This window comes from Rhyacophila brunnea, unplaced genomic scaffold, assembly GCF_057557595.1.
Source record: "Rhyacophila brunnea isolate RB1 unplaced genomic scaffold, BYU_Rbru_1.0 scaffold_17, whole genome shotgun sequence".
Lineage (NCBI taxonomy): Eukaryota > Metazoa > Arthropoda > Insecta > Trichoptera > Rhyacophilidae > Rhyacophila > Rhyacophila brunnea.
The window spans coordinates 20968420-20993095 of NW_028232827.1; the positions used below are offsets into that span (position 1 = coordinate 20968420).

The window sequence follows — 24676 nt, forward strand, 5'->3', positions numbered from 1 at the left end:
TACTATCCACAATTTGACTTAGTGGTTAGTACAAAACTACTAATTGATTTAGGTTTTGTACTATTCTTGTGAATGGTGTCTTGCAATCTGAGTTTCGCCTTTTGGCATCTTCAGGGACTATAATTCTGTCACCAATGGCAAATATACAACTGATATAGAATATAGATAATCATTGTTTATATAACAAATTGAAAGATTGTGAAAACATTAACAGCATACATAAGTGAAACGGCAAATAATTTTCAACAGTAGGTGGAATGAAATTTCGCACTAGTCGCCAATCGGAGAAGTCGAAGTGTGAGCACGTCAATTTGTTTTGTGATGGCGTTGAAGGAATATATTCTTAAATCGTGTAAAGATGACTAAAAAACGTTACGCACGTACTTGGAAAAAGAAAACATGTCATTTGCACAATCCGCGCATCGCCTTGTCACGGTCTTTTTAGACCATGCCTCAGCTGAAGTATAGCCTTAAGGCGAAGTCTTCATTGAGCCTTTTTTAAAGAGGCACCTAGCGGAAAAATACGAAGCTTGCAATTTGAGACATTTTTTTGGTAATTTACAATTTCAACTGTATTAATGAATAAATATGTATCTGAAAACATTAAAAATAAAAATATTTTTTATTTTAAGTCAAAGACAAACTTACAATTGTAAAAAATGTAATAAAATGTGAATTTGTTCTATCGATCCGCACCCTATTATTACATATATTTTATGGTCATATTTATTATTAATATTTAGTTTATTAAGTTTTCTAAGCATCACCTAAGCGATTTTTGACAAATTCATAGTTTTAATATTTTTTATATCTATTTTAAAAAACATCGATTTTTATAAAAAATATAATTGTGTATAACTTGAAAAATTATCAAATCAATTATTTTTATAAATATAAATAAAATATTTATATTAATATAAATAAAAAGGATTTCAAGTTATACACATTTATATTTTTTATAAAAATCGATGTTTTTTAAAATAGATATAAAAAATATTAAAACTATGAATTTGACAAAAATCGCTTAGGTGATGCTTAGAAAACTTAATAAACTAAATTTTAATAATAAATATGACCATAAAATACATGTAATAATAGGGTGCGGATCGATAGAACAAATTCACATTTTATTACATTTTTTACAATTGTAAGTTTGTCTTTGACTTAAAATAAAAAATATTTTTATTTTTAATGTTTTCAGATACATATTTATTCATTAATACAGTTGAAATTGTAAATTATCAAAAAAATGTCTCAAATTGCAAGCTTCGTATTTTTCCGCTAGGTGCCTCTTTAAAAAAGGCTCAGTGAAGACTTCGCCTTAATATATAAAGAATTACAGCAGTTATTTGTTGGCTTATAAAGTCATGTATGTGTTTTGAGTTTGAAACCCTGATCTGGCAACTTTAGAATTAGAATTTGAATTCATTTATTATTAAATACTTTTGGTATCTAGTGCAAACATAGTATGTAATTTGACTTTACCAATGCCACGGAAGAAATAATTTTAGTTCCGCCAGATGCCCCAATTACAATTTTAACATCTCCGTTTCTGTCGATGATGATTGATGGACTCATGGAAGACAGCGGTCTCTTCTGAGGCTCAATCGCGTTGGCCGGAGACCCTGGCAGTCCGAAGAAATTCGTCACTCCAGGAGTTGAGAAGTCATCCATGTTATTATTCAATATAATACCGGTATTCTTTCCTGTTATTCCTGATCCAAAGCTGAAGAAAATAACCGATAAATAATCATTTAAAATCACCAATAACTAATATTGTAAAATAAATAAAATTAAATAATCTGTACTGAGAAAATGATAAATTTGCTAATTATTTAACAGAATTTCATACTGTATGAAAATTTTATGACCTAGTATTTTATAAAATTTCATTGACTGCAAAACATTGTAATACAATTTTAAAAAATTCTATGCAAATCTTGTCTCAATTTCAGGAAATGAACACTTGAAGACAACAACTTATCAAATCATGATTTTTGCAATCATTAGAGCAGTGTTTCCCAACCTTATTTGTGCCATGCCCCACTTAGTTACGAGGGTGGGTCAATAAGTCCTTAGAAAAGCCGACAGGTGGCGCGACTAGTACTGTAAGCGGTTTGTTTTCATGCAGCGGCACTACCGATTCAGTATGCTGCGAAGTTTCAATCAGATTGGTCGGGTTGTTGTGTGTTTCTCGTACATTTAAAAAAAAAATTTGCTTGTGGAAAATGGAAAAATGGAAAATGGAGAAAATTGAGGTTAGAGCTGTTATTAAACATTTTAATATAAAAGGGTTAACAGCAAAGGAAATAAAAAATGAGTTGGATTTAGTTCACGGCATATCTGCTCCTTCACTTGCAACTATTTATAACTGGTAAAATGAATTTAAACGTGGTCGTACATCAACAAAGGATGAACCACGCTCAGGACGTCCTGTAGAGGTGACTACACCAGAAATGATCAATAAAATCCACGATATGGTGTTAAGTGACCGAAGATTAAAGTTGAGTGAGATAATTGAGGTTACAGGGATCTCAAAAGGTAGCGTCATTTCTATTTTACATGACAAATTGGGCATGAAAAATATTTCTGCAAGATGGGTGCCGCGTTTGGTCACAGTCGACAATAAACGCAATAGGGTGGTGGCCTCTAAAGCCCTGTTGTCGCTCATGCAACGCAATCCGGATGAATTTTTTCGTCGCTTTGTGACTGTAGATGAAACATGGATACACCACTATACTCCCGAGACGAAAGAACAGTCAAAGCAGTGGATTGCGAAGGCAAACCATGTCCAAAGTAGGCGAAAACCGTAAAATCAGCTGGTAAGGTTATGGCTACTGTATTTTGGGATGCACGTGAAATTATTTTCGTTGACTATTTGGAAAAAGGAAAAACAATAACAGGGGATTATTATGCATCTTTATTGGACCAGCTAAAAAACAAAATTGAAGAAAAACGGCCTCATTTAAACAGGAAAAAAATCCTCTTTCATCAGGACAATGCCCGTGTTCACACATGTTTACGATCAATGGCTAAAATTGAAGTTCGAATTGGTCGACCACCCACCGTATTCGCCAGATTTAGCCCCCAGTGACTTTTTCCTTTTCCCAAACTTAAAAAAATGGCTAAGTGGACAACGTTTTTTTTCAAATGAAGAAGTCATCGATCGGACAAATGCTTATTTTGAGGACCTTCCGAAAACTTATTTTTCTGACGGTTTAAAAAATATTGAGAAACGTCTAACCAAGTGTATTGAGCTCCAAGGAGATTATGTTGAGAAATAAAAAAAAAATACAAAAATAAAAACTGTTTTAATGCTTTTTTCTAAGGAATTATTGACCCACCCTCGTACCTAACAGGAAAATAATGAATGTATTGTTGATCTTTTTTCAAATTTTTCCTTCATATTCCTGCCATTTTTCAATAAAAATAATAAGGAAAAATACAAATATAACAGTGCTGCCGTCTTTTTCTCGGAAAATCATGGTTGCAATATCAAAAAAAATATTTCGAAAATGCATTTTTCAAGAAAAAAAAATGGAACAAATATTAACGATTTGCACATTGCCACCCAAAACATTCAAATTGCCCCCCGGTGGGGCGTACGCCCCTCGTTGGGAAACACTGTAGAGTCTAGAGGATTTCAAAATTTCCATCTCCAAACCAAATCTGTTCGAATAGTGTTGACCAATTTTTTTTTTTGGCATTGACTGCTTACTATATAATTACCACATTTAAATAGCATGCTAATTATATCTAATGGGCACCTAATCGTTATGTGCTAGGCGCGTCGTTAGCGTCACAACGAACAACTATGTCAATAATAATATAATGTAAAAATCGTAAATTGCATTTTTGACTTACTAATAATTAATTGTGCTAGTGACTGAGACAGCATCCCCGTTGGGAGCGAGAACAGATATGTGAGCAGTTCCATGATCAGGCTGGTTGAAGAAATGCGCTCCATAATGTGCCGGATCAGTATTTGTACCCGTGTCGTTGATTGCCTTTCTTATTTGCTCAGCAAATTCATTTGAAGTCAGATTGTTGATATTCTGAACAGGAAAATTATATGTATAGGTATTAGTAACGTTAGTTGTGAGATTATTTTTATGCAATGTAAAGTTGTAAATTCAAATGGAAATCAATAAAGTAGCGTAAGAAATATGAATACAATAGGAAGTCAAATAATATTGTGTTTAATAGAATAAATAACACAGGTGCTTGTCGACCACTGTGCAGATAATTCGTATTTTAAAGAAATTTATACGCATCTTCCTGTAGAGTGCAGATTATAAACAGGGCTCGAAATGGACCGGAGCGCCGTTCCTGTTCGTGACATCGGTAAAATTATCCTTGTGTAAAAAATAATTTGACCGTCCGAGCTAGATAGGCCATATAATAGAAAATCTAACACACTTATTTTTAGGAAATACACATAAAATTTGATAACAATGTCTTTTTAACTATGATAACTATGTATTGTTCTTCAGAAAACTGTCGAGCTCTCCGGTTCGTAAACTTTTCCATTTAGAGCGCTGATTATAAATTTTATTATATATACCTATATAAATACTACTATTACGGTGCTTCTTCTTGGAATGAAAAATCTGGGTTCCAAGATAAGTATAAAAAAACTCAAGACCAAGTAAGTGAGTATGGCTAACATACACTAAGAACAGTATGTACAGAGGAAATATTGTAAACTTAGGTATAACAGTTTGGGGCTTATGCCCCGATGTCAATATATTATAAAAATGGTTAACCACCATTTTTTTTGTTCCAAGATAAAAAATTCTGCACAGCCCCAGGTTTTTTAAAAGCTGACTTTTGATCAGAAACACATTTATGAAGACCGGAGCAACAGACACAATTTTTTAAATAGCAAAAGAGAGTTATTCAGTGTATGATTTTTATTTATATTTTATTAATTTATTTGATTTTACAAGATTATAAAGGGTGACATTAACACCGTTCCAAAGTGATTTCCTCGTGGCCGCAATGCCAGAAGAATATGTCTTTCCTCTACTTATAGTTAAGCTAGTTGATAACTATGTTTCATAATTTATTTGCAGTAAACTATGAGTAACTAATAGTTGTTTTATCTTACCTTTTGGATATGTACATAATCACTGTCTCCGAGCATGGTTCTCTGGGCATAAGCATACTTAAATGTTTCAATGATGCGGTGATAGGTGAGAATTGTATTGTTGATGTTTGAAATGCTATCACTGTTAAATTTGAAACCTTTTAGCACATTCAATATGAAGCCAACCAATGCGCCCCCTGAGGGTGGTGGTACTGAGAAAAATGTATCTTCATTTGGCAGCGTCACAGTAATTGGACTATTCCATTTAGCTCTGAAAAAAAATATATTCACAATTATTTAGTAAATAAATTTGTAGGTATACGTATAGAACAGCCTTCTGATATATCATCCAAAATTACTGAAGCGTATTTTGGTATCACAATAAAATATAATATATATGTAAGCTAAGTAATAAGAGGAGCGATGGAAATCCTTTATCCAGCAGTGGCTCAATTCCGGCTGATGATAATTGAAACAATATAATTTTGTCATTATTGCAAAACATAAAAAAAAAATTAAAAGTCATTAGGGATTGCAATACCGGTATCCCAGTATTTTTCGATACTGAAATACCGGTTTTCAAAATCAGACTACAGATATATTCGGTATTGACAGTGGAAATAAAATGTATTAATTAACATAAAAGGCTTAACAGGACTGTAATTTTTTAATAGGTTACGCGATGTCTGGTTTACTTCCGTAGCCCTTGATCCTTGATGACCAGCAATGACACATCGTCTATGTAAGTTCAATACCGCGTATGAGCCAATATGTACAAAATACGTATTTTTGGCACTCGGTTAAACGGCACAAGCCACATTGATTGATGCATTCAAATTTTGAAATTGACCAATAGACTACTTGCACTCAGTTAAATACTAAAGAAGCGAGCAAGACCGCGTATATCCCTGATCCAATACAGTGGACGAACGGAGAGTTGCGGCAATACCGCGTAAGGTCCAACTGATTTATAAAATAATCTTATGGCAATTAATTTGCACAGACGCATACGATAGTAAAAATATATTTTCCAATATAAAACAGGAAGAGACAATAAACTGCATTTAAATTAATTTTTTATCTTTTTTATTGACGAAATTGCATGGTTTTTTGTCGCTCCTGAACTTTTTGACAAATGGTTCTTCCGCGGTATTAAACTTACATAGACGACTTGATTTTTACTTATATTTATTGGTAGATACTCCTGTTTTTGTCCAATTATTTTACGATTACCGGTATTCAATAGGTAATACCGAAATACTGGTATTGGTATTTTCATTCGGTATTGCGATCCCTAATCATAATATGTATCTATAATGGAAATGGACACTGCCTTCATTGGCTATAAAGACTACAAAAATGCAGAAGTGGTAAGATTCAATTCCCCAGTGACGAAATATGTCTATAGAGGTCAAAGTATTCAAATACATACCTACAGCTTTTTTATAATTTTTTATACAAAAATAATTATATTATATAATTTTTTTTTATATACCTATATGATACACCCCTGTTACAGGCGGGCTTCTCCCGGTGTAAAAAAATCATTTAGTGGTCATAAGTCGAAACGTAACCCTGACTTCTAGAAACGGCTTCATAAAACATCTAATCTGATTCCTTGCTCAACTACGTAATTTTTCTTATTCATAAGTAAAGGCCTTCGTCCGGTGTGTGAAAATCATATACTGGGCGGAGGTGTAATTAAGATAAATTTAATTTGACTTAAAAAAGTATAAATGATGATGGATGAGAGAGATAATTTTAAGACTAAATATAAGTATTCATATATAATAAATTTTGCCGCGCTTGCCGGCAACGTTCAAATTTCCACGCGCCTGCGCCGGGGTGGTCTTCGTGATTCGTCAAATCAAAAGCATCACGCGATAAAATTTGGCCAATCACGAGAGTCCTTTTTGCTGGACGGCGTGGGTACGCGAAATTTAAAAAAGAGAAAGAAAGTTAGTAAGCGTCCCTTTTCCAACATTAAACTGCGAAACTTATTGTTAAAACAAAATATATAAACGTGTAAAGAAAATGTAAAATATAAGAGAATACCAAGTTACGCACGAGACAGACGTGGTTTCATTTAATTTCTCCTCAATTTAAAAATATCTTTTTTTTGTGAATCCGGGGTTCGATGGACACCTGAGCTAGCCGCTGGAACCCCGGGTATCTCATATACCTATTCGAAATTGGTTAATAAAATTGAATTATTACAAGTATAGAAAATAAATTCGCTGCCTAGGCAACGGAACAATTCTAAACTATAATATTATACTGTATAATCGTCACGATTGCAGTATAATACTATGGCGTAAAGGTAGTGCGTTCGGCTGATAACCGAACAATCGGTGGTTCGAATCCAATCGAGTGCGTTTTTTTTCGTGTGAAAAAATAAATTATGTGTTACATGTCGCACGCCAAAAATACACTGATCTGATTTCCCAAACGCGCCAAAAGAAGTATAACTTCAAAAATAATAATCAATTATGTAAATTTTCTTATGTCATAGGTACACTATTGGGTCTGACCGATACTACCCGAGCTAGAAAGCGTGGTCCCCACCGTGTACCAAACAGTAGCAAAGAAAGTATCACCGTGTGGCTCAGTGAGAGTAGGTATGACATTATACCTAAGTAATGCCGAAAATGAATTCGGCACTTACATCCATCAGCTTCTGAGATACAGATATTATGGGGGCAATACATTTAATAATTCAATATTACGTCATATAAGTAGACAATAAAAAAGTTGGTCGGCCTTTAATCCTATTGGTTGATATCTAGCAAGGCCGTGGTACTGAATTGCGAATTACTAGGTAGTGATAGTTATTGAATATCTTGGAATGCAATGCGGTAACCTGTTTGCAGTAAATGAAGATTTTCGATTGCATTTTTCGTTCAAATTATTATCATTTATTTCAATATGCAACAATCATCATTTACTTCAAAAAGTTTAAGTATAAGCAATAACTAGTACTACCATCGAAGTTCATAGTTTCGGTCACGGCCTGACTATTAGTGTTCCATGGCCCCCACAAGAGGGGGGCTGACAGGGCTCTAGCCTGGGGGCCCAGGCTCAGGAAGGGCCCGGCGTGGCAAGTTGACCAAATAAGTGAGATAAACACACATCACAAATTTGCTCTAATAGTAAAAAAAGTCAATAGTTCAATAATGTAATTATTTAAAATTATGTGGTTGAACAATGCAATTTTTAATTGTGTATCGATACCCGACAACTCCATAATTCAAATGGATGTATTAAAATATACAAAAAAAAAACACTAAATAATACTGCCGTTATGCTTAACAATATGTAGGGGGCCCCGCCAAAGATCCTAGCCTGGGGGCCCGCTTCAGGATGTGGGGGCCATGAGTGGGCCTTGGTACATGTAATCTGAGGTAGGTGCATAGGTAATAATATTTTGTAAAAGCTGGGTTCCGGTACCGGAAGTGTATTAGTGATACATAGATCAAAGAATGTGTTTTTTAGTAGTAGATCGTTTACAATTTTTTTCACTGGCATGGAAAATACTTTATTAATGATAATAACAAGCCGTCAGTATTTACTGTTACATTTTTTTTACAAATTTTCTAAAGCTTTTTGTGATAATTTTAATTTTTTGACATTTTCGATAATGGGAAATTTTCAGATCGTAATTGGAAAAATTAAAGTTTGTATCATGCAACACTGTAAGTTAACGTCACTTTGACAACTGGAATGTCAGACGTAGCCGTCGCTAGTTTATTGAAGATGTTTTAGAGTAAAATTATTTATTAGTTTACCTAAACATACTATTTTCTAACGAAATAATGGATAAACTATCAATAGGTAAATTCAACAAGCACTGGTGGCAAGAAATATACAAGCGCGTGTACGGTGCCGTCATTTTTATCGAAGATTGCTGTGCAGAATGTTTACATTGGGACGGAGGCCTTTTAAATTTAATGACAGCGGGAGCTGTAGGCGTAAAGTGCCTTTCATCATTCGAGGTAAAGGGGCAATTCAATTATTTTTCAATACTCTAATTACGGTATGATACAATTTGATGCCTTGTTAGAATGAATCACGTGTAGAAGTAGAAGGATCCGAGAACTCAACACTTGAGATATCATTACAAGAGTAAGCCGCATTTCAATTTGTCAAACAAAAAAATATATAAGTACCTAAATAATTTATCAATGGCAGACTTAATAGGTAGGTACGTATGTACGTAGGTAATAAATAATATTGTGTTTCATTTACAATCACTATTAGTTTAATATAGGTACATATAAAATTTCAATATTAAAGTCGACACATATCAGAATAACTCAAAACCGTGAATACACATTTGAAATAATCACCCTTATTGCAATGTAGGTAGAGTTCATTAATCAACTGTATTCATTGTAGAATACAACTACAACTGATGTTGTAGTATCAGAATAGTTATGCTGATTAATTATGCTGTAAAGACATGAACGCAGATTTGCAATAAGGTCGTAATAACGATGTAGGCAGTGTTCATTTTTTAACCACATCCATCCGTATTTATCTGTTTACAAAATATGTATGAGCCGGATTGTTTGAGGGCCATTTTATTGTACACATGATGAATCCATTAGTAAGTCAATGGCTTATTATCTAATACTTATTTAAGGCATGATATCAGCAAAATAGACAATCATATTAATCATGAGATGATTCAAATTTAAACAGTAAGGTAAATTATCTTCAATAAACTTTTCAAGACCTTTAAATTTCTTGGCTACCTGAGTGTAAAAATTTTATTTCATTATTGAATAACTTGACACATTAAAATCAACCTTGAGTTTCTTGTTATTCAATTATTTTCTATACATTCAGCTATAAAATTTAAAAAAAATGTGTGATTGTAATAAAGTTTATTTATTTCTTAGAGTGGCAACCACGACCAAAAAAAGGCTGTGTTCATAACTAAGGGGACCGAAATGAATCTCATTACTGTGAAAGAAATTATCGGGAATAGCCATTTCTTGAATTGTATTTTGGTTGTGACAGCTGATTCTGATATTTTATCATCTGAAACTAACGGTACAACTTTTATGGAACTAGAAAAGATGATTGCAGAATGGATGGGCAAAAAGGTAATTAATTTGTTATAATATATCTGATTATTGAATTACAGAGATTAAATATTTTAATTTTGTATTAGTGTAGATAGAACCACATATTGTTTGAGGGTTTTATCACCCTTAACTTCCCCTGCATGGTTGCAGTTAAATTATACATAATGTTATTATTATTATATATTTATCCAGTACGGTGTTTTTTAACCGCGGCACACTTGACCCTCTTCCAACCTCCCATGGCATATCAAGCATCGACATAATAATAATTAGACATGGAACGGTTGCGCGGGAACAAAGCAATTACTGACTATGCACGAAACATGACTGGATAGTTTGTTGATCGATCATTGTGCTTAACTAATATATGTGTAGATGAGATGCCAAACAATTATCACTTAATTGTGAGCTAGTTGTATAATATGCTGATTATTGTCATGGATGTGAGTTTTTAGAAGGTTTGATGTTATGTTATTATGCTCGTTATTGATAAAACTTAAGGAAAATTGATGTCACACTAGAAGGACATGACACATCAGTTGAAAGACAGTAATTATCAAGCATATATTTTTTTTTGCAAAAATAGGTTAAAACCAGCCATGTCAATGGAATTATAAAATTTTGTATTTTGGACAAATGTACGAGGGTGAGTCAATAATTCCTTAGAAAAAAGCATTAAAACAGTTTTTATTTTTGTATTTTTTTTTTATTTCTCAACATAATCTCCTTGGAGCTCAATACACTTGGTTAGACATTTCTCAATTTTTTTTAAACCGTCATAAAAATAAGTTTTCGGAAGGTCCTCAAAATAAGCATTTGTCCGATCGATGACTTCTTCATTTGAAAAAAAACGTTGTCCACTTAACCATTTTTTTAAGTTTGGGAAAAGGAAAAAGTCACTGGGGGTCGACCAATTCGAACTTCAATTCTTCAATTTTAGCCATTGATCGTAAACATGTGTGAACACGGGCATTGTCCTGATGAAAGAGGATTTTTTTCCTGTTTAAATGAGGCCGTTTTTCTTCAATTTTGTTTTTTAGCTGGTCCAATAAAGATGCATAATAATCCCCTGTTATTGTTTTTCCTTTTTCCAAATAGTCAACGAAAATAATTTCACGTGCATCCCAAAATACAGTAGCCATAACATTACCAGCTGATTTTACGGTTTTCGCCTACTTTGGACATGGTTTGCCTTCGCAATCCACTGCTTTGACTGTTCTTTCGTCTCGGGAGTATAGTGGTGTATCCATGTTTCATCTACAGTCACAAAGCGACGAAAAAATTCATCCGGATTGCGTTGCATGAGCGACAACAGGGCTTTAGAGGCCACCACCCTATTGCGTTTATTGTCGACTGTGAGCAAACGCGGCACCCATCTTGCAGAAATATTTTTCATGCCCAATTTGTCATGTAAAATAGAAATGACGCTACCTTTTGAGATCCCTGTAACCTCAATTATCTCACTCAACTTTAATCTTCGGTCACTTAACACCATATTGTGGATTTTATTGATCATTTCTGGTGTAGTCACCTCTACAGGACGTCCTGAGCGTGGTTCATCCTTTGTTGATGTACGACCACGTTTAAATTCATTTAACCAGTTATAAATAGTTGCAAGTGAAGGAGCAGATATGCCGTGAACTAAATCCAACTCATTTTTTTATTTCCTTTGCTGTTAACCCTTTTATATTAAAATGTTTAATAACAGCTCTAAACTCAATTTTCTCCATTTTACATTTTTCCATTTTCCACAAGCAATTTTTTTTTTAAAATGTACGAGAAACACACAACAACCCGACCAATCTGATTGAAACTTCGCAGCATACTGAATCGGTAGTGCCGCTGCATGAAAACAAACCGCTTACAGTACTAGTCGCGCCACCTGTCGGCTTTTCTAAGGACTTATTGACCCACCCTCGTATATCAAACCATTGATATACTACTAGATGAGCAGTTCCCATACAAGTGTCATTTTAAAAACGTACCACAAAAGATATAACAAATATCGTCTTATAATATTTCCTTGTAGGTATAATGCGTTAAGACCGTTAACATGGATTCCCGAATTTCACCCGTATTGCCCTGGCTGTAAAACTAAATTTGCGTTCTTGGAATAGTGAACCTAAGGGTGCTGCAATTGCCGGCCACAGACGGACAGTTCTCGTAACAGGTTGAACATGCCAGTTAATAACTATACAGTTATCTTTGGTAGATAATCTGCGGCGCCCATAGACGGACACTTTTCGACCTTTCAGATATGTGCCATGTTCAAACTGCCAGCGACCCCCCACTCCCGTGTTTTTGTAAAACTGTTGGAATTTCAACTAGCCGAAAGTTCTCGTTTGACGTTAGATGCTGGTAACGTAAAGTAGGAGTAGCTGGCGCGATTTGGCGGCAAATTTTGACAGTTCTGTCATAGTTCGTTCGTAAGAAGTATATTATTTTTGTTGCGTGTTAGTTCTTTTGCGAGATACTCATATTATATAATTACTAATATTGTGGTGTCAACTAGGTACCGCAAACAATATTTTCCACTACTTAAATGTAAATAAAAAAATAAAATGTAAACTTGATGTAAAATAAATCTAGACAAAAGAAATATGTACTTACGTAAATTTAGTATTAAGTTAATGTTATAATATGTACCAAATTAATAGATATTATTCAAAACCAATAAGTAAATTGTTTTGGTGATTGAATAAAACATATTACACAAATTTAATGTATATAACCCTGATTTAAATAAAACAATACGTATGTATTTTATCTTAATTAAATTTTATTAAAACAACAATAAGTATACTATGAATAATTTATTCAAAATAAAAGAATCTGGACATATATTTACACAAACAATAAATTGTAATCATAATAAATCTAACAAAGTAAAAATATTCGTAGATCAATCGTTCGTTCAAGTATACCCTACTTAAAACTAATTTAACACATGGTACCCCTGTGTATGATCTCGGCGAACATAATCTCCATAGTTTTTGACACTTGATCTGCCACAGACAATAACTGTACGTATATGGGCACATCTGTTGACAGTTCGACAGATTTAAATGGGGTAGTTAAACTGATCTGTGGTGTGTCCACTAACGTACAGTTATTGAACAGTTATTGTCTGTGCCATGTTCAAACTGCTACGAGAACTGTCCGTCTATGGGGGCCTAATGCAAAACAGACAGAGCAAGTCGTCATGCGCTGACTATTAGTTAGACTAAGATGCAAGCTAGACCGGGCTTACTCAGTAAGTTTTAACAAAAGCCGACTCGCTGAAAATCGGGCGTCATTTTAAGAATCATATGATTCATCCAGTAGTATATCAATGTATCAAACACAAAAATATACTTTTATAGTCTTTATGTTGGTTTATTTTGATTTCAGGCGTCTGTTATTGAAATAATGTTTGCTCCAATCTTCACAATTAACGTAACAAATAATGTATTCACAACTCCCCTGTTCAGTAATATGTATCCAAAGTTTGGAGGCTCATTGAACGTTGCCCAGCCTTCATCGGTGGATTTGCACTCCTTACCGGTAGACGATAAGAATGAAGTAAGAAGGCTGGCGTGTTCACTGAATAGCTTATTAGAAAGTATGGACCTCGAGGATGACATTTATTTTATGGGAGACTTCAGTTCAATTGTTGCTGGCGTTTTGGAACATTTACCGGCTGCAGTCGACAGAAGAAAGGTTTGATACTCTTAATACTCCACACACCAATATCTTAAAAATACATTCAAACATTTTAAACCAAGTTCCTTCATTACTTGATGAGAAACAGAGATAATCTATTTATTACATATCTAACCAAACAAACAAAATATTTTTGGTCAAAAAAAATTGTGAGCATACAATGATAGATTCATATATTTAGGTAGCTGTTTTCTTCAGAAGATAATAAAATATCCGCACAGCAGACATCAAACACGGAGTCGCAATCAGACTTGATGTTATTCCCTTCTTTGTCAGTTGAAAATTAGGGTAGCCATGTCACTGTGATGATCATCCCACTAATTGGGATTTTTTGGGTGCTGTGAAAATATCTTTATACATCAAGGTGCCGTGAAATAAGAAAGTTTGAAAGCCACTGACAATTACTTTATAATTATATTGACACAACATTATGTATTAGTTTGTATATCAGCAGGGTTGACAGATCTAGGCCGTGGTTGAATTGTGTAGAAAGATACAGCATCTCTAATGGTAATGTAGTGGAGGGAGCTTGTAGTGCTGATGATGAACGAATGATCAGACAGTATGATCTCAAATAGCCTATTTGGACGTACAATATTTTTACTGCATAAAGTTATGATAGAAACGGGCGTTTTGTGTATAAAAACATCAACAACTCTATTTCGGTAAAAATTGGATATAAAATATGACGTATATGACCTATCGATATATAATTTGTATTCTCATTTCTCATCACAAATCAGCCCTTACTAAATGATATTATTTCTTCCAACAGAATGCCTTCGGTCAAGCCTCAATAATATTGGTTGACAGAACAGTCGATTTGTATTCAGTTACGTCTCATAGCTCGAGTTCAACGTTAGATAAAATTATGAGCGTTTTACCGAGATTCCCAGGACATTCCATTGATGTCGCAGTCGACATGTCGCCATTGTGTGAAGCAAATGTGTAAGAAGATATAAAATCATTATATTATATATCTATTAATATTTGATTATTTCAATCCCTAATGGAAGGCTATCGTTTAAAACATTTTTTTTGTACTTCTAATGCAAGTTTAAAAAAAAAAATAAAACCCGTTTTCGTCAATTGAGATAATCAATATTTTACAGATTTATCAGTCTGTATTATTTTAAACTATCTATCTAAAACTATCGGTTTTTGTGTTTTTAAATCAAAGAATCAATTAAGTGCCCTAATTACTAATCGACGTCCGAATTGCTCCAAATTTTAGTTATAACGTACTTGCACTTACTAATAATTTAATAAATTATTTCTTTTAGTCAACGAGTGATTCACAAGATTTGAGAATGTAACATTTTATATATTGAACATACATAATTTGAAAACACCTCAGATATATACCTACTAGAAAAAAAATATTTTACATATTATGTATCTTTTTTCAAGCATTCATTTCTTGTTGCAGTTTGTTAGTGAAGGATGACATACATCTTTGTCCTGGATGTATATCGCATTCAAACTTGGACATGTGTGTGGAAACATTGAGTCATCTCATGAATAAATCGCAGGTTGAAGTTATGTTTGGACTGTACGATAAGCTATCAAAAATTAATGTTCACACTCCTTCAAGATTACCACCGCGTGTCACTGCCTTAACTTTGGAGAAGATGATTACTTCTTTTAAAGGTATGTTTAACTTAAAGCATTATTTACTTGGTAGTATTTCATTCACAATAATTATTTCGGTTGCCACACCATTATCAAGACTATAAAGATAAACTTTGTCCACTAGGTATTTAACCCACAGAAAGAGATGGAATCCTCTCTCTCATTTACTCCATCGCTATTCAGGAATAATACTCTACTACTTAGTATTTTTGAAACTGTATAGACTTAATGAATTTTACTTTAAAACAGGTTATGTATTGAATATTGTATGGTTTGATTGAATCAGTTTCTAAGCTATCAGGCTTAATATTAGTAAATTGTTCAGTTAAAAACTGTATTTGGTATCTACAAGAAAGCTATCAAAATGGACCCACTTGACAGTATACTATCTAACTCAGGGGAGGGCAAACTGCCGCATGTGGCCCGCCGGGTATTTTTTTGCGGCCCGCCATCATTAATTGTACTTCTGATTACGAATAACTTTTTTTATATTTTTTTAAAAAAATATTGACAATAGATTAAATTTGAAGAATTTGTTGTTTCGTCAATGTATTATCTCAGTATGTCTTCCTTGCGTCTCGTCTCACACTATGTAACCACTATTTTCTATGTTGTTTCATCGTGACACATTTAAATACTTTTAACTCTGCGTTGCAAGGAAAACAAATATATGCTCACGATATGGTGAAGAGTTTGAATGGATTTCAATTAAAACTCAAGTTGTTCCTTCGACAAATATCGAATAAGAACGTGGACCACTTTCCAACTTTGAAGTTGCTGAATATACCAGAATATAAATTTGAAGAATATGGTAAAATTATTAAAGCTCTGAATGACGATTTTTTACAAAGATTTGATGACTTCCGAAAAATTGAGACAAGTTTAGCAACAGTACGCGATCCATTTTCAATAGATATTGATAGTGTACTGACAGAGCTACAACTTGAGATTATTGGTCTGCAGTGTGACACTGATTTAAGAGAATTGCATCGTCGTGAAGAAATCTCCAAATTTTACAATGCCCTTAATTCAGACAAATTCGAACAACTTAAAGATTATGCAAGAAAAATGTTCGTTGTTTTTGGATCAACCTATATATGTGAACAAACATTTTCGATCATGAACCTCAATAAAAATTCTTTACGATCAAATATCTCCGATGCCCATTTACAAGCAGTTTTGAAAATATCAACCACAAAATTAACACCTGAATTTGAAAAATTGTACAACACTTTCATTCTTCTTATAAATTTTTTTGTGATGCTTATTTTTCGTGATAATAAATAGTGTATATCTAAAAATGGTATTTTACTTGCGGCCCGCCGCACATTTTGAATTTTTGAATTTGGCCCTCCATCCAAAAAGTTTGCCCGCCCCTGATCTAACTGATAAACTGATATACTAATCGGTAGAATTTCATATAATTTGAGTTATCATTTTGTATGTTTAAGTCTTAGCTAGTTTTAAAGGAAACATATTTTTATACATATGACCAGACAACTTATATAAAATTAGGCAATATTATGCACTGGGACAATAATTAAAAAAAATAGTTTCCTTTAAAATGAATTCAATATATGGGATACCTTCGACACCAGACGTCTCATGTGATATTTGTATTTCAGGAAACTATGAAATAATAGAAAACAAATGTGGAATTCTCCAGCAATCGTTGGCAGTTGTGCAAACTTTGAAATCTCCCGAAGTCCAGCAAATAGATCTACTTATATCATTAGAGAAGCAAGTACTCCAAAATATCACCACGAGTCGCGATTCCACGAGTATATTAACACAAGTAAGTAAAAGTTATCTGCTGGATATTTGATAACTAAATGAAGAAACGAAAGAGCATAGAAATATATCAATTATCTACCTAGATATTCATATTTTGTTTTATTCATTACACGTTTGCTATGCAAAGATGTGTCTTTTTTTGCTTATTAAACATTTTTTTGCTTTTTATTGATGTTTCCAGTTAAACATATTGTATCCAATTCATAATATATGTATATATATTTTAATATTTTGCTCCATCTATAAATATACAATGCAGTATAGTTGACTAAGTTGTGCGGTAGTCAATACAATTTATCCACATTGAAAAAACAATGATTGTGTTACAGATTAGTAACATAATAAAAAGTCGGCGCCAGCGCGGCCTGTCACTAGAGCGGCTTCTGGCTTTTCTAGTGAGCATTTACTCCTTGGCGACGGGTGTCATTACATTCTCTGAAGCGCAAGAGGAAAAACTCCACGAAGCTCTGAGCATTGCGCTATTCGAAGACCGCAACAAGATTACGTTGAATTACGAAGACAATAAGAGCATTCAGACCCCTGAAAATTGTAGCGGATTCGCTCGCACACTGATCAATCGGTTAAAAGAAATCTCCATGACCAGAGACGCATTTGTCAAGTAAGTAAATTAATATTCTGTCATAAATAGAAGTCCTACATTATGTTCAATATCACATAACTTATCGCTAATCGTTAATTTGTTTGGATCAAATTGCAAATCGTGTTATGTTAATAATACTTTTTTTTTCAATCTTATTCAAGGCAAAATTTTAGAATATTAATATTCTTCATTGAATATAAGAAATTTGGAACCTTTTAGAAAGATCCTTAAAAAATCTTGAATCAAATAGAATTCAAACCCAAATCTATTACGTTCCAGGCAGTTTTTATTTTTTTTATTAAGGAAACAAACAGTTAGGTACATATTGATTACAAAAATTAAAAATATAATAATGAAAAGTTATTGCAACCAGCTAATTAATTAATTAATAAATTAATTGCTAATTAATTGCTGACAGCCAAAATTTTGATTCCTTTATTGATTTTAGGTATAAGTCAACGATCAAAACTATCGATGAAGTGTCTCCGTTAGAATACAGAGGAGTTCTTCAGCAATTGATGGATGACTTGTTGGACGTGGAGAAACCGGAAATGCCTGACCTCAAGAGCAGAGCGGATGGACTGATACACCTTTTGAGGAGCCTAAGGTACTATCAATAAACTAATACAATTTTGCATTGTTTGATTTCACATTGTAATTATCATAATTGGATGCAGCAGAAAATATTGTCAATGTGTGGATATAAATATTGACAGCAAAATTTGGTGGATTAGTGACTGAGTATCCGTAGCCGTGAGTCACGGGTTCAAATCCCACATTTCACAAAATTGTGTTTATAAAATATGTGTTTGATCCAGTGTAAGCATCTAATGAGTTAGGCGAATGACTAACAAGTATTCCTTAAAAAGATAACCTTCAGTTTCTAGAGCAACTGTATGCTCTACTTATAAGCAGAAATGGTAGTTTACCCATTACCAAATAAAATTGTTAAAGAATCTTTAGATTACCATCTTAAATTGTTGTAAAATCTAGTCTTGCTTATTCTTTAGTTGGTCAGTTTAAATTTCCATTGTCGGTCATTATTGCTATTGGTGAGGATTTCGATAGAACTTTTATGTGAAAACCCGAAACCGTAAACGACTGTTTTCCTTCTTCACAATAAACCAAAAGTTTACTAATAATAATTCTAACATCATTCCTGATCGTTTTAGATATATTTTTATTATAAAAAGCTTCAAATTACGTAAATTGATTGATACATACACCACGGGAACATAAAATGAAATGATAAATTTGGGGGCGTTCCTCTTTTGAAAACAGAAGTGCGATTAGCTCTACCGGAGGGGATTGTTAGTTCACAGCTTCAACACGGGGATAAGAAGTTCTTGCTCTACAATACATAATTTATTGTAGGTACTTGAGATTGTAGGTTTTGGTTTTATCAATTTTCATAAGACTTAAAGCGCAAAACCTTATTGTTTTGAAATTGTAAAGCCATATGATACAATACTGACGACTTCATAAAATATTTATTATAATTATCATAATTTATTTGATAATTGTTTTAATGTGTTCTTGTGGTAATTGTTTCATTTTCACTGTTTCATTCTGAGATCTTTTGAGTGAAATTATTCCATTATAAAAAAGTGCATGTTTTAAGAAAAGAGAACAAATAAAATGTCAAAAGACAATACCATCTGTTTTGAATAATTGTTATTTTTTAAGAATTTGTAAATAATACAGAGGTTTACGTCACGTTTCAGTAACATCATGAACACAACAACGAAAAAACAGCATCAGCCCACGAAACACCCCCTCGACAATCCTGTCGTCATAATGTTTGTGGTGGGTGGGATAACGGCGGAAGAATGCTGCAAATTGCATCGGTCAGTTTTGGTGAGCGGCTCCGACACGCATTTTATAATCGGGTCAACTTCAATCGTCAACCAAGTGGAATCTATGCGACAGGCGCTATTTTTAAATTGAAATTATATGCAGCAAGCTTGGAATAAAATTGGGGAATGTCTAACATAAAATAAATAATGAAACAAGTATATATATTAAGTATTTCTTTTATATCAGTTTTTCCTATTAAAAAAAAAGAACTCTTCGAAGACATTGAAGACTATTGAAGACAATTGGCTCGAATTTGACACCATATTGACTAGTGGTTTTGGACAATCACTGTAAATTTGACGCCACTTTTCCATAGTACAAAACAATATATTATATTATATAATATGCGGCATCTAATTACAAAAACCGATAAATCACAAATATGGTCAAAATCTAACAGAGATACCTACATTAATTCTATGTGCAATTTCATACAACATGGACTTTCATCAGTTTTCATAATTAGGTGACTCATAATTCGTAATATATTTCCTGAAAGCTTAAAAATTTACCTACATTTAATAAACCACACAATTTAAAATTTATAACTACACAAAGTAATAGCAATTTCAGTAAATTTTTGTAAAATTAGCACAATTAAATATGGCTGTTCAAACAAGACATTTTATTATAATGTACGTTTGACATACTTTTGTTTACGATTTATCTAAATATACTAATCAATGTATTTGGCTGTCTATCTATGTACAATAATTGATGCGGGTTATCCTTTCTACAGGCAGTTCCACTTACATTTGCATAATAATGTGAATGTTTTGGTTTCGGTACAAGTCAACTATGTTTACATGGTTATACCATCCATTCATAATAAATTCAAGTTTTAGAGTCTATCTGGGCAATATCTACACATTTAATAATTTATTGAATTGACTGAGTCAATCTAAATTGTGTTGAAATGCTTGCTATTTTGACAGATGTAATAACAGTGCGAAGTTTGTTACAAATGAGTCTGCCATGCGAAATAACTTACAGCTAGTTTAATTATTAGTCTTAGAAACCTTTTTTTTTTCAGATACACTTTCATATATTTAAGCTCAGTCGAGTTAGTTCGATATAGAAAAGGACATTTTCAAGGTTTTTAGGAAGTAGATATGATGTACTTGTTTCATTATTGTACTTTTATAACGACCTTCCATTAGTGATTAGCGAGAAACAAAATTCATTTGCAACCGAAAAGAACCGTTGAGAACATCACATATTTTATGCATCATAATATTACCGGGTCTGGTTGCATGATTTCTATAAATAGATTAGTCTGCCATTTTTTTTTATTAAGAAATCAATCAGACGACATCTTGATAAGTGCACTTACCCGATTTTTATACTAAAAGAATAAGATGATATTATGTAGATAATTTTTCTTATAAAAGCATGTAATTGTGTATATTGTTGATAATATTATTTTGGTTTCAATTTTACTGTTGGGTCCAAGGTATACGATCTATGCACATGTTACAGGCGGCAGCCTTATTTTGCATATGTTTTTGGTTATTCTCAATCTGCGGTAGCTCTCATACCCCAATGCGTAAAGGCACTGGCTTCCCATCTGTAAGCTTTCGGATTTGAGGTAATAATACATTTATGTGATTATCTCAAAGTCTGCGTGTTTCTGTGATTGTTTCACTTTTACTACTACACAACTGTCATTCGGTGTCATGGAAAACGAATAGATTAAGTGAAAACTACTTAATATGAATGCACACATTGAATATGGTTGCATAAATTGCATGCGATGAATGCAATAACAGAATTGGGACTATTATGGGGATATTCATCCAATTTATTAATTTTTGTCTACACACTAACGCTTATTCTGTGAGTAAAGAATGAAATTCTTTCTTAGTATAAAGTCAGGACGGATATTAAAATGCAAAAAATAGGATAATAATCCCTTGTTATTCTTATTTTGTTGACTATTAAAATATAGCATTCTGTCAGTCAGGATTTCGCATCCTACTCCTGTTGACATTTTGGAATCAAAAGAGTGACAATATAAAATTTCCAGGAGAGCAAAAAGAAATAATAATTTTATTTGTTTTACATATAGGTACCTATTTAAGTTTTTCACTGACAGCTTACTAAAAAGAATATGGCTTTGTCATGGAATGATTATAGTGTATTTAACCCCATAAGTAACACATTTTTTCAATGTCACTTACGGCTTATTGCAATGATTTTCCATCTTGTTTGGTTGGCGGAACCCATGGGGGATTTTGTAAAATCTCAAGGAGCGCTTACTCCGATGACACATTAAGATCTAGAGGGGTAATTTACAAAAGACGCGTGTAAGTCAGTGAGCAGTGACATATTATAATTTTATGTAATTTCATTATCTTTTGCATTAAACAGATATAATATGTAAATAAATTCGTTAAATTTTGATGTATGCAAAGGAATTTAGCGCCCCAGGTGAAAATTTTGTCAAATGGATTATTTACCATCCTTCCTTTTGCGACCCCTTATAATATGCTGCCCCTAAATAACGCATGACCCACCTACCTGCACAGGCCATCTCCGGCAGTAACCAGTAAATAATAATTAACTAATACCTTTGCAAAGAAATATTTATATTCTGCAACGTAGATAGACGAGTTATCTCAACACTATGCATATAAATCGTACATAATTTCATTGCTTTCACACTCACAAAACGAATAGTGTGTAGCGATGATCGTAGCACAGAGTAGTGATATGCACAACTACACAGGTGACGACGATCATTATTGACCACTCAATTCCTCAAATTTAATTCCATCATCTAGTGTTGCCACAAAAATTCCTTTCCAAAGTTTAACTTACGCTATGTTCTTCTATTTATACTCGAATGTGGTGCGATATCTCTAATCCTAACCAATCACAATTTTCAAAATACAAGTCATCATTGTTTAAAAATATTATGTAATGTTTGTTAACCAAAAAGTTTATGAGAATTATTCTCACCGAGCCCCTGAGTTCCTGGGTTGTTGACTTGGCACCCGTATACATGTTAATGTTTGTTTTAAGTTCAGTTTTCAATGACCCTTTATGTATATTCTAATTTGTAATGAGAATGTGATAGCATTGCAATTTTGTTGCGCATTTGTTATCTAATAGTATTTTATAATGATGTTCACAATAATTGATGTTTAGTGTTGTCTAATTTATTAAATAAATAAAATTAATATATTATAATATAAGTAAGTAATTTAATTTTGCAATTTTATGATTATGTTAGCAAGTTCTATTTATAAAATTGTAATCAACAATGTGGTTAGATATTAAATATCATACTGAAATGGGAACATTGTATTATTATGGTATTATACATATAGTTACATGTAACATGTAATGTAATAGCTATCAGAAAATAATATATCTATGGTAAATATATCAAGTGTTCATTATTTCTCTTTCTTGTTATTTTAACTCTACATAATATATCGACAAATATCGGTAAAACTCAAATTTATATTATAAAATTAAAAATTACATAACTTTTGAACCAACCGAAATATTTCAATTGTCTATCTACCAAACACAGATATTTCTGTTATATAATAAAACAAAAACATCAAAGATTTCAAAACACATGGAAAAATTACAGTTTTACTATTATTTATGACCAACTTCACTTGTCACCACTTTAAAATATTATTTAATTTAACGTCAATTCATATATCTGGCAGGGGTCATTTAAACACAACGCAGTGACGCACTGCTGAGTTTAACAAATAAAAATATGTATTACTGAGCGAACAAAATTTAGATAAAACCAAATAAAATGGATTTCTAAAAGAGTCATCTGTGAAAAATATTTATATTATTGTGAATTCATATTTCGTACGATCAAAACTGTTGCAAACTTAATGAAAATACATACAACAAAAATTGCATATCGAATTTATTTTGTATGGAAAAATTTCACATGTCTAATCACATCATTGTGGCATGTGCAGTTTGTAACGCTTCACTACAATTACAACACGGCATGCCCTATTTTTGTCGGATCTCCACAGCCTACCTCCACCCTTCGCCACTGATGAAGAGAGACCATCCTATTTTCTCAAATACTTGGTTACTAAATAGACAAAACAAAATGAACAAAAGAATCAAGGTACAAAAGTTTAAGACTGTCACTTACCTATACAGCTGTAAATCTTCCTTCGTGATGATGGTTCCGGCTTCCTGCAAGTCTTTAATAAACACCTCTGACAAGGAGCCATTGTAGAGGTCTTCGCCACCCTTTTCAGCTACTATCCTCAATGTGTTGCAGTATGCTTTGCTTGGGAAAACAAGACTATTGCCTTTCTTGAGACTGCCATAGCTGTTAACAAACACTTCTCTGGAAACATTTTAAAGAATTACATTCATTTAGATTTAAAAAAATTATATTGTACTATAAATAAGGCGTATTGTAAAATTTGCAAAGACTCCGTGATAGGTTTTCAACATCTATACAAACCTTAGGTTTGGATCGGATTTGACTTTTTTCTCTGTACTTATGCTATCCCATTGTGCTTTTGACATGTTATATCCGGTGCGGCATATCTCAAGAGATGGTTCTATGAGTTCACGCCAGGGTAACACTCCAAAACGTTGATGTGCTGCCACATATCCTCGAAGTTCTCCAGGTACAGCGATTCCAAGAGGACCTATCAAGAAAATGTTGCAGTAAACATCTACAATGTTTCATATTATCATTTATATAGCATAGAGGTGAAAGACTCACGGTTATTAAATTTCCTCATTGGTTGCATATCGTTTAATACCAATACACCAACCAATGAATGGTTCCGAATGCTTTACGAACTATAAAAAACCGTGTATGCATCAAATATATTTCAATTTAGCTAAAACCCTATCCTATATAGTAAATCAATGATTTTATTGTTTTATTTAATTCAATTAATA

The 24676-nt window shown here is 32.9% G+C and overlaps 2 protein-coding genes across 5 annotated transcripts in view; one reads left to right on the forward strand and one right to left on the reverse strand.

Moving 5' to 3' along the window:
* LOC147073819 (scoloptoxin SSD14-like) overlaps window positions 1-24676 on the reverse strand; it is a 76785-nt gene that overhangs the window by 2163 nt on the left and 49946 nt on the right. For all 4 annotated transcript variants that reach the window (XM_085944461.1, XM_085944459.1, XM_085944463.1 and 1 more), the window contains 5 exons: window positions 24228-24417; window positions 23907-24107; window positions 5111-5360; window positions 3865-4055; window positions 1486-1726 (listed from right to left, as the gene is read on the reverse strand). In XM_085944461.1, coding sequence (XP_085800587.1) covers window positions 1486-1726; window positions 3865-4055; window positions 5111-5360; window positions 23907-24107; window positions 24228-24417 — 1073 coding nt within the window. The remainder of the gene's footprint in view (window positions 1-1485; window positions 1727-3864; window positions 4056-5110; window positions 5361-23906; window positions 24108-24227; window positions 24418-24676) is intronic.
* Window positions 8785-21796, forward strand: LOC147073820 (sec1 family domain-containing protein 2-like). Its single transcript, XM_085944458.1, has 9 exons — window positions 8785-9081; window positions 9991-10197; window positions 13570-13878; window positions 14657-14829; window positions 15311-15531; window positions 17139-17308; window positions 17637-17926; window positions 18357-18515; window positions 19633-21796. Exons 1-9 carry the CDS (start codon window positions 8902-8904, stop codon window positions 19853-19855), a joined length of 1932 nt encoding a protein of 643 aa, XP_085800584.1. The 5' UTR covers window positions 8785-8901; the 3' UTR covers window positions 19856-21796.